Here is an 11,615-nt window from a genome sequence, read left to right as displayed (position 1 = left end):
GTTTCATATTAGCCTAGTTGTTGTCTTTTTAAAAAATAAAAAATAAAAAATAAAAAAATTGCATGGGGTATTCTGGACGGTAAAAACACTTTGCAATGTGTCACTGCCCACGTTTATAAGGTGCAGTAACTTCCGAAAAATCTTAAACATTTGGAATTGCCGCCCATGTGTTTGTTTCTACGGTCCTACCGATCTAATGATAGACCAAGTTCTGGCCACCCAGCTAATGTTTAGAGAAAATTATTCAAATAATTTTATTTTATTTTTGGTGAAAAGATTATTATAAGCAACGGAAACCACACTAAGATTCAATAATAGACCCATGCGGCCATGTACGTACGCGATCAAACTTGGGGTCAGATCAGGTAAGTACATCGATCTTCAGAAACCTTTGGCAAATAGAGATGCAAAAACCTCCATTTGTGGTTTCTTCAAAGCCAACCCAACCTCAACAGCTCCACCACCATTTTTGCTATCCATAAGAGAAACCGCATCAGTCTTATCTATCGAAACGAGCTCGATCTTCCTTGGTCTTCCCCATCCATAATCAGTACCGTAAACCTCAAACCGCTGTGAACCCGCAATCGAATATACCTTATCATACAGAGAAAAGTCGAGAAATTTTGAAACCCAAAGCTCTGCCCCATTGAAAACCCCGTCGTCCAAACTCCTCAAAGCCTCAGTGATTGCCTTTACGGCCACGACCAACCCATCTTCACCGGTTAGGCCTTTCGTTTCGGCCACTGCTACACGGCCCACTATGCAGTTTCCAAAATAGGTTTCCGGTACAGGAGGGTCCAAGCGAGACCTTGCGTCCACACCAAAGATCATAGCCGTCTTCTCTCCCTTTATTTCTTCGGCCTTGACTAAGCAAATCCATGTGTAAGCACACCCTAGAGAAAAAGTGGACAAATGAAGTGATGATGATGAATCAGCAACCCTTGTTGTCTTCACAACATGCTCTCTAAGAGTTTGAATATTTGCTCGTGAGAAATCGAAGGTCCCTCGAACTAGGTCTTGGGGAAGAGCTTTAGGTGGGTGGTCATGCGTCACGCTCCTGTTGTTCGGTCCTCCCCGGTTGAGGTACTCATTCGAGTAGAGTTCTCCGAGCCCCTTTGGGTCGTGGATGGCCATTCGGTCGTGAAATGGGTTGAGGTTATCCGGTAGTGAAATAGAAGAAGATGATGATCCGATTCCAGTTCCTTGTTTGCATATGTGAGCCCATGCTTTGAAAAACGAGCATGAGTTTTTGCCGTCCAGGACGGCATGGTGCATCGTCGTTCCAATGGAAAAGCCGCGGTTTCGGAACAGAGTGATTTGTAGTGCCATGGCCGCGGCTCGTTCATCAGAAACTTCCAATGGGGGAATAAGAGGATGGTAGTCCTTGGCTTCAACAAAGTCATTGCTCGAAAGGTGGGGAAAATTATCGGCATTGGATTCGGCTACTGTAAGTGAAACGGAGTCGCCATGGACGTAGGTGAGAATGGGTTTGGGGGAGTGTTGGGGCCAAGTTAGGTTTCCGGCGAGAGGGAGGAAGTGTTGGAGGGTAAGAGAGAGGGAGGCTTTGAGTTTGGGAAGTATGGAATCATAGAAGATATGGGGGTCAGATGTGGGAGGTATTTCATAGAAATAAACGGGTTCAACAGGTAAAAACCTTAACCAGAGTAGATCAAATAAGGTTAGAGGGTATTGTTCTGATGTGATTTTGTCCGGTGAGCTCGGAAGCGGAGCCACCTTACAAACCTCAACTACTTTCACTGAGTTTGAATTTGCCATAGTAGATCTACAAACCTGAAGAAGATCAATTGGATATTGGGTTGAGCTAGAACGTGCACGCGCACACATGCATTTATAGAAGGGTCTAGAGTAGGTTTAGGTTTGAGGGTTTGGGTGTGGGACTTGCTCCCTAAATCATCTACTTTCGAAAAGCTGAGATCTCTTTATCTCTTATTTTAATTTAAAAAAAAAAAAAAAAAAGAGTCTAGAGTAGCTGTACATCCTCAATGGGATTGGCCAGATTGAAAAGGTCCGGATTTGAGTGAAACCTACACCAAAGTACTGTTGGTAGGTAACTGGGATAAGACTAGTGCTGCCACCATTAGTGGGATCCATAGGTCCACCAATACGCCGACGAGCATAGGGGACCAATACCGGTCCAAAACGGCCATCGACGGATACCTGCGGGTTCTTCAAGGTGGAAACATATATCTGTCCACTTTCATAATTTGTATGCGATCAGCGGCTGGATTGGAAGTTGGCCTCTTACAAATATGTTTTGCCAACAGTGAAGGAAAGAAAAGGACAAAAAAAAAAAAAGGAGGTGTACATCCTCTTTCAAGTATAGTGCATGTGCATTAATCCAATAATCCGAAAGCAATATTACTACGTATGTGCCAACAAACGCAAGTAGTGAACTGTGAGCTGCCTTTTAATTGGGTTAGGGTGCTTGTCTATTATAATAATGTGACAACAAAACTTAGGAGGTGAACTACCAGCTGACATTCAATTACGTTAGGTTGCTCTGGTATTAATACCGGAAAATACTACCATATCGGTAGACTTTGGCTGTGTGACGCAGAATACTTAATGATTTGCTACGACAATATTCCGCTAGGAGAGCTCATGGTTTAAGTTCGGATATATATATAGGAATTCAGGTTGTTTAATCGGTCAGTTTTTGGATTTTATTACCAATTTTTATGAGTTGCACGAGCAATCTTACATTCATATTTCGAGAATTTTACTGGTAATTTTGAGCGATTACTCGTTACAAAACTTGAAGGTTTTTTTTTTTTTAAAGATGATCAAAAGGTTTCACTCCTGACCCCATGGTGACTCGAACTCATGACTTCATACAAAACTTGAAGGTTTTAGTATAGTAATGTTTGAGACCAAAACTAATTTTTTTGACCAGATGGCAGATATATTAATACTAGTAATCATGAAATGTAGTGTGACCGTGGTGTGGTTAAAACTTGATGCAGATTGTTGCTAGGTTTTCTTATTTGTTCCTGTAAATAGAAGCAATTGCTGGGGCAAAATGGATTCTGGGGGAATGTCATTCTTTTCTAAGAGTAGATTCAACTTGCTATATATCAAATAGATTCAAGCTATTGATTTCGAACTAATCTATAGATAATTTTGAAGCTCCTAAAATTGAAGGAGGACTTTTGATGGGTATTGATGAACAGAGGCTCTGAATCATTTTGTTCGACGAGTTGGTTGAGAAATTTTGAAAACTGATACTTTTTGTGTCTTCAAAATGATTTATAACTTTGTTTTCTAATGTAGTTGAAAAATGACCATTTGAGAAGGTAAAAAGTCATGTAAAACCTTTTTAGATCCCTACAACAAAAACTTGAAAACTTTTGAGAAATCTCTTCTCATTTAATGAGCAATCTCAGCCTAAAGTATCACTCATGTAAAGTACTTTAATCTTTGGGGCCAGTTAGACTCCGACTTATAAATAACATTAATAGGAAGATCACATTTCATCAAACAAGTGGACAATGCTTATAATTTGTCCTTGGTTTTTAATGTGTTTTGGATGCAAAAACATCAGACTATCACCCATCTCTTGTGATAAGATGGGCGCTTTAATATCTAATATACAATTGCTCAGTGCGACATGGAACTTAATTCAATACTATTAGGATCATTTGCTATATTTTTGCTCAGTGCGACGTGTGGAATACAATTGCTCTGTTTTGCTTTGAGGAGGGAATATCATTTTCATACTTTGTTTGAATAGCCAAAAATAATAATAATAATAATAATAATAATAATAATAATAAAACAAAATAGCAGGGTGAAAAAATCATTTTCATTCTTTGTTTGATAAAGCTCCAGTACGTTGTTTACATTAAAAGAATAAAAACTGACAATAGATGGCTTCTTAATGTCATAGAATCACGAAATTTTCTAATTGAGGCTCTAATTGCTAGGAAAAAGTATAAAAAGTGATTTTGTTCATCAATTTCTATCTGTTTTATTGTGCCTTGATTTTTGCGCCCTAACATGCACAATATGTTGCGAGTATAGAAAATGATTTCTTGGGTGATCCCCTTGCAATTTCAAGTGGTGCTTCTCTTACCCTCCGAGCTTTATTATAGCCCATATTAACTCCAAGTTAGACACGCACATCATCAATGATATCTCTAGGTCTGTATATACGCGAGGTTCACTACTAGCAAAACAACAATTACCCACAGATTTTAATCTGTGGGTAATAAGACTTTCTCACACGGATTTCAGTATATGATAGTTTTTACCCACGGTACACGCACAGATTGAGTTACCGTGTGGTTTGGAGAGGGGGTAATGCTCATCTCACACGGATTATTTTGTCCGTGTGAATATTAGACGTGGCCCCCGCTATAATTCCATAAATATAAATTACCGGAATGGAACACAATCCGTGTGAACAACTCTATTTCACACGGATTTCTTTGCCAAATGTGTAAACTGTATTTCACACGTATTACTGTACGGGATACAACTCATACTGATTTATGTGTCAAAATCTATAACTTTATTGACAAAAATTTCCGTGTGAGATCCATAATATACTCTAACTCTCACTGATTTCTATGTGTAAAAGTAACAGCATGTTAAAAAAAAAAATCTGCTAATTAATTTGCAACCTAAACATAATAATACTTTTATTTTTCTGCAATAAATATACTACAAATATTTACAATAAAATGAATAAATCTACAACTCAATCGAAAATATTAAAACTTTACATTCATAGCAAGATATTCTTTACATTTCATACCAAGGTAAATTCTTGGATTACAAAAAAATAAGGCTATTTTCCGGAATACATTGTTATTGAAGGTGGAATATCACTAAGATTTTCCCCCTTGTCCAAGAATAGTTCTCATCACTAAGAGAGTAAGAGCAAATGAAACTGCATCGAAGACAATTAACGTGTGAACTTGGCAACCAAATAAAAGTTTCAAGTCAACTACCATTATAAGATCGTGTATATAAAATTTGAGATCATCTTAGTGAACTGTATTTGAAGTTAAAAAGTTATTCCAATCTATATAACGAGTATCATCAAGTAACAAAAATATACCCGTCAAAATGATGTAAATGGAAACATGAAAGAAACAAAACATACCTTGTGAAGATGGAATGACATTTCTCCAACTTCAACAACAGCATCACTAAGAAGCCTAGTGGTGCAAAACCTATAATTGCAACAAGAGAAGTTATAATGTCAGTCAACAAATTACTAGTAAAAAAGCATATGTTGCTACTATATGCAAACATATGTGCCACAATGTCTAAAGCAGATTGAAAATCAAATAGTATGGTAGTATCTGCTACTATAGGTTCGACTTTAAGTCCAACGTTTAACACAAGCATATATGGCAAAACATATCTTTCTTCTTTCAATCTTTAATATTGGCTTGCTAAGTACTATCTCAACGACCACATTGTTGAATCATGCTTTGTATCTGAAATCATGTTACTGAATTCAATTACTAATGATCGAGACCAGAGATGAATTCTCTTTTGTGTTTCTGATCTTAATTATTACATAGGCTGAATATTTGATACTGGATACGAACTCTATGACCAGAGAGCTTCCCATTTACCTTAACAAAAAAAACATAGATTACTACGAACCTAAATAATTATGACTAAAGAAAGACAGAAATTGAAAGCTACATACCCCAAAAATGCTGCCTACCAAGTTCATTCGTTCCTGATTCTCCTTTTGCCTTTTCCTTGACTGATTCCCACTCCAAGTTCAATCTTTGTCAAACAAATAAATCAGACAAATGCACAAATATATGAAACTCCACAATTCACACAAAATTACATAAAGAAAGAAAATCAAAAGTACATATTTCACAGTTTAACCCCAAAATCCGATCAAGGTTGGGCCTTTTCATCCATCCCAATTGTACATTTGAAGAGATTATTGCCCAAAGCTCCTACTCTGTTCTAGAGGAATCATCTCTAAAATTATATGCACCAGGTAGCACATCTGCTTAACGAGGTTGGCCATTTCCTCATAGTGCTTTACCTCTTGCATGTATCAGCGCATATACTACTTTGGAAAAGATCAATTTATTGCTTTAGAATAGATCAATTACCTGGTCGACAGCTCTTGCCTTTGTGTATATGCAGAAATCACACCGGTGCCGGCCAATTTCCTAGGTAGCGGCAGAGGCTGAGGAAGAGACGCCGGCACAGAGAAGAGGGAAGGATGGACTGGAGGGAGGTGGTGCTTGACAGTGGAAGTAAGCAGCGTCGACGTGTGGATTGTTGCCGGAAGTCAAGGAGGCTGCTTCAAACTCTTCGGAGGTCGGTGTGGTCCGTGATGGTGGAGGTGAGTCACAGTGGTGACCGGAAGTGGGTGTCGGAGGAGAGAGAAAACAGATCTAGTTCCTCTATCCTCCATTAAACCATAACAATTTGAAGATGTGAGAGAGGGAGGTAGAGAAGAGGAGCTGGGATATGAGAGAGAGAGAGAGGGAGAGCAATGGGCGGAGGAGCAAAGAGAGGGGGAGGTGGGGAAGAGGGTGGGGGAGGGGCAGTGGGTGGAGGAGATGCAGGGCCGGCCCTGTGAGTTTAGAGGCTCAAGGCGGGAAAAAAATTTGAGGCCCCAAAATAAATGCTCAAACATTATAAAAGAAAACAATATCCCAATTTCAAAGTATCACTGAAATATAACTCGTCTTGCACTTTTAGATGCAAAGGTACTAATCAAATTTACATAATCAAGTTTTCCAACAATATCTTTTTCAATAGATATCATAGTCAAACCACTCAATCTCTCTTGTGACATAGTAGACCGAATGTAAGATTTGATCAATTTCAACTTTGAAAAACTTCTTTCTGCAGAGGCAACTGTGACTGGTATAGTTAGCAAAATCCTATAAGCAATCCAAGCATTTGGATAACAGCCATCAACTTCTTTTATATAATTCAACACATCAATAGCTCTTTCTGTTTCATTGGGTAAATCTTCACTCAACATTCGTAAGTCATGATATAGATCATCTTCATTAAGATCAGAAATCTTGCCATGCTTCAATAAATTTGTAAGGTTAGCACAAAAACTCTTCAAACTATCTCTATCTGCAGACCTTAACTTGTCCAAATCAAACAAAAGCCCAAAATTCTCTTCAAAAGTCTTAAATTGCTCAAACCTGGTTTAGAAAAAAAGAAGAAGATGAAGTTCAATAAACTATATAAACATGTCACACCCAAAACAACGGCTTCTCTGCTTGGATTCTCTTTGCTATAATCTGCTTAGATATCATTAAGTTGGATAAATCAAGTGGTAGGTACAGAGTTGTTCAATTTGAAGAAACTCACAGCTATGATCTTGTAATACAAGAGTGTGCTCACAGTTACTTGGTCAGTGACATGGTCAGTTACGTGACCAGTTACAGTTACTTGGTCAGTGACATGGTCAGTTACGTGACCAGTTACAGTTACTTGGTCAGTGACATGGTCAGTTACGTGACCAGTTACATGACCAGTTACAGTTACTTGGTCAGTGACATGGTCAGTTACTTGACCAGTTACATGACCAGTTACAGTTACTTGGTCAGTGACATGGTCAGTTACGTGACCAGTTACAGTTACTTGGTCAGTTACGTGACCAGTTACATGATCATCAGCTTGCTCAAAACATCATGCTCATTAATTGATTATATTAAATTTGAATGAAATTGTGCTAACCTGGTTTTGAATGAAGAAATAGCTCGATCAACTATGTAGAGAAAATAGTTGACTTTAAAGGATTCTGCAGCTGATTGTGTCACCGCTTCGCTAGAGCTTTCACCAAATTGGATTGAGAAAGAGCTTCGAAAACTTGAACTTAGAAAGAGGAAAATCATCTCCTCTTTGCTGCTTTGCGTCTCAATCTGATGGAACTATGGAAGTATTGAAAACAGAGGGTCATGTTGCGTGTACGAAGACACAAAGTGGTTTAGATTGATTCTTTTTTTTTTTTTTTTATCTGCAGGCCTACATAATAAAAAATTTTGAGGCCCCTAAAATATGAGGCCCTAGGCTTGGGCCTGCTTCGCCTAGCCTCAAGGCCGGCACTGAGGAGATGAGAGAGAGGGAGACACAGGAGAATGTTAAATATTAGATTTTGGTTTAGTGTTTTATTTGGTAATCTGGTTTTAAGTAGCATTGATGCACGGAAATCTGTGTATATAATATTTCACACAAAAATCCATGTGAAATACATTTACATTTATTACAGATATCAGTGTGAATTTACCTCGATAACTCAATAGCTGTCATCTATTGTCATTCAAATATTTACAACAGCACCCACAGTAATCCGTGGGAATATCCAAATATTGAGCGGGAATAAATTGATTGGCCTGCCCTTATTTTTTGAAACTAAAAAATTAGTCATTAGCTTTTATTTTTATTGATAATATTTTTCTTTCAAGTTATTTTGCCACATAAATCCGTGTGAAATACATACACATTTGCAACTGATATCTGTGTGTATTTACCTCGGTATCCAATAACTATCATGTTAATTGTCATTCGATTGTTTACACGGAATTATGTCTTTGATAGAGTTTTTCACACGGAATTCTATAGCTAATTGTTCTTTTCACACAGATATTCGTGTGTTATTCATTTCACATAGAAATCCATACCAAAATCTTATTGTAACGGAAATCCGTCCCTCCATAATTCACATAAAATAAAAAATTAACTATTTCTAAATAAATTAATTTATAATACTTACAGAAATCGGTGTGAATTGATATTCACACAGATAACCGTGTTAAAATGTTTTAATTTTTACACAGACATCTGTTACTGTTGTTTATTCACACGGATTTCCGTTGATATTGTTATTGTATAAATTATTGTGGGCCCAATTATGCTCATTTCACACGGATTTCCGTTAGTATTTATATTTTGCACGAATATCTGTGGCTTTTAACTACAGTAAATCCGTGTGTGTTGTTATTTTGCTAGTAGTGACACCCTCAAAATATGACTTGACAGATTGACCAGTTAGAGAGCTGCTTGCTTATCGATGATCATGATGAATAATATCCAATGAACAAGATTGTTCATTATGAAACTTCGTTACTACAAAATAGGTCAAGTCTTGTAGCTTTATTGCACAGAGTTGCCACTTACAGTTAGGATCCACACACCCAACTTCAAACCGATCACTATTAGATTTGTTCACCTTAAACTCGTAATTCTTTCTTGTTGCGAGCATACCCAAATGTTGTTTCAAGGGTTTCTTTCTTAGGCATAACTGAGCAGAAAATTCTACAATGTGTTAACGTATGACATGCATACAATTGCCTTAAAAGTGATAAAATGAGTCCTCAAAATAGTAATATTAGTCCTTAAAGTAGTAACATGAGTCCTTAAAGTGGTAAATTTTCTTAGTTACCACATGAGTCCTCAAAATAGTAATATTAGTCCTCAAAGTGGTAACATGAGTCCTTAAAGTGGCAAATTTTCATAGTTTACCATATGAGTCCTCAAAATAGTAATATTAGTTCTCAAAGTGGTAATATGAGTCCTTAAAGGGGTAAAAATAGTTAATGTATGAGAAATGTTAACATACAATAGCTTTACCCTGACTGAGCTACCAAAATATCTTTAGTAGTGTACACAAATGCAACATTCTCATAGTCTTCTATGCGCCTTCTCTTGCTGCGATAAGAAAATGATGGAGCAGAGTTGGCATTCGTAGGTTGCTCCATTTCAATTTCTACATCATCCATTGGACTCTCATTATCCCAATTGGAATGTGGAAACTCACCTTCCTCTGTATTTTCGTATGAGACATTATCGCCATTATCCAACCCAAAGTTCGCTACTATTGGCTCATGTGGGGAACTCAATGCAATAGGGCTCTGATCTTCAAGTTCAGTAGAGAAAATTATTGAGACGACATCATCATACTAAAAAGATGGGTTAGGTCTACTGTTCATGCCTTGATTACTTCCACTTACAAATCTTGATAAGCTGTGTTCTAGAGTAATGTATAATAAAATCTTGTTAGGTTGAACTGAAAGGTCACACACCCAACTAGCTACGTCTTCATTGTCTACTATCTCCATTGTGTTACACACCCCTAAGTTGCTCTTATATTGATAATGCACTTTCATTCCATATTGATCTGGATTAATACCAAGACGATGATATGATTCCTTCACAAGCTCTCGGTAGGTAACATTGTTTGAGACTAACATTGATTTCGAATGATCACCCATATCCATACATATATTATTCAGATACGATATTTTATCTTAATTTTGATTAATTAATAATTTTTACTGAGGAAAAGTACAGCAAGGGTATGCAACCCTCATTTTCAATCATGCATGAACAATCATGCATGAACCGATTCATTCTCTAAAAGAAAAGAAAAAAGAAAGAAAGTGACAATAACAGTAGTGTAGCTTTAATACAATATATATATATATATATATATATATATTTATTTATATATATATATATATTTATTTATATATATATCAACGATGCTTTATGGAATTAATAGAAGCAAGGCTATCAGATAAAATAAAATTACAAAAGTAACAACAGAATTGGCTAGCTATATTAGGGGTCGTCAACGGGCCGGGCCGGGCCTTGCTATATTTTTAAATAATTGCGGGCCGGGCTTTATTAAAAATAAAAGGATCCAAGCCCGTCCATATAAAGCGGGACTTGCGGGCTTTTTTGGGCCGGGCCTTGCGGGTTTTATTTATAAATAAATATTTAAAGACACAAGTTTTTTTTTTTTTTTAATCAAGCTTTGGAAATTCAATGGATAATGATCAAATATAACCAAAGATAACATATCTATATAACTATATTGTACCACAAAAAATCTATATTTATATATAGATACTAATTTATTGATAAATAAATTTTTAAAGACACTAATTTTTTATAAATCTATATTTATATATCATACACTTCAAAAAGCAACCCCTATCAATTCAAAGAAAATGTAAAAACCGACCGTTGGATGAGTTTATTACAATAAATTATGAGTGTGGTAAAAAATTTAACCAATTTCACCATATTTTCAAATTCGATCGGATTGGTCAACCGTAGTCACTTATATGTTTTATTGGTTGACCGATGGCGTGGCAATCGCGAAACGTGCTTATTTTTTCACATCACGTTTGTATATATTCAATCGATGGATATGCATGGACATAAGATAAAAAAAATTAATTTTAATTACAAACACATCGGACTATACCAATTTTATTCTTAAAGTTGTATGACTTATACATTGCATTTAAATTGTTTAAGTTCATTCTAAAGCAACCATGAAGTGGAAAATGAATTCAGAGAAACCAACCGCTCGATGGAGAGATTGTAATGTTTTATGGTGGTTGTAGAAAATCCAGCCAATTTGGTTCTCGTTTCGAATTCGATCAACTATGTCAAACATAGTTACTCTTATAAACCTATATTTATATATCATACACTCCAAAGAGCAACCCCTATCAATTCAAAGAAAATGGAAAAACCGACCGTTGGATGAGTTTATTATAATAAATTATGAGTGGTAAAAAATTTAGCCAATTTCACCCATATTTTCGAATCCGATTGGATTGGTCCACCGT

General features: G+C 36.5%; 1 protein-coding gene and 1 long non-coding RNA gene across 2 annotated transcripts; both read right to left on the bottom strand.

Annotated features, from left to right (window-relative positions):
• Nucleotides 1-229: 229 nt before the first annotated feature.
• Nucleotides 230-1,811, bottom strand: LOC112179000 (phenolic glucoside malonyltransferase 2). The gene has a single exon (XM_024317295.2). The coding sequence runs from the start codon at nucleotides 1,774-1,776 to the stop codon at nucleotides 382-384; it is 1,395 nt and encodes a 464-aa protein (XP_024173063.2). The 5' UTR covers nucleotides 1,777-1,811; the 3' UTR covers nucleotides 230-381.
• A 2,909-nt stretch (nucleotides 1,812-4,720) lies between these two features.
• LOC112179748 lies at nucleotides 4,721-6,541 on the bottom strand. Its single transcript, XR_005805101.1, has 4 exons — nucleotides 6,114-6,541; nucleotides 5,687-5,769; nucleotides 5,129-5,198; nucleotides 4,721-4,912 (listed from the first exon to the last, which is right to left on the bottom strand). It is a non-coding gene; the product is annotated as an uncharacterized LOC112179748 (long non-coding RNA).
• Between the last annotated feature and the right edge of the window lie 5,074 nt (nucleotides 6,542-11,615).

This window comes from Rosa chinensis, chromosome 1 (genome assembly GCF_002994745.2).
Source record: "Rosa chinensis cultivar Old Blush chromosome 1, RchiOBHm-V2, whole genome shotgun sequence".
Taxonomy (NCBI): Eukaryota; Viridiplantae; Streptophyta; class Magnoliopsida; order Rosales; family Rosaceae; genus Rosa; species Rosa chinensis.
The sequence above is the reverse complement of the archived record's forward strand: the minus strand, read 5'-3'. Positions and strand labels throughout refer to the sequence as shown.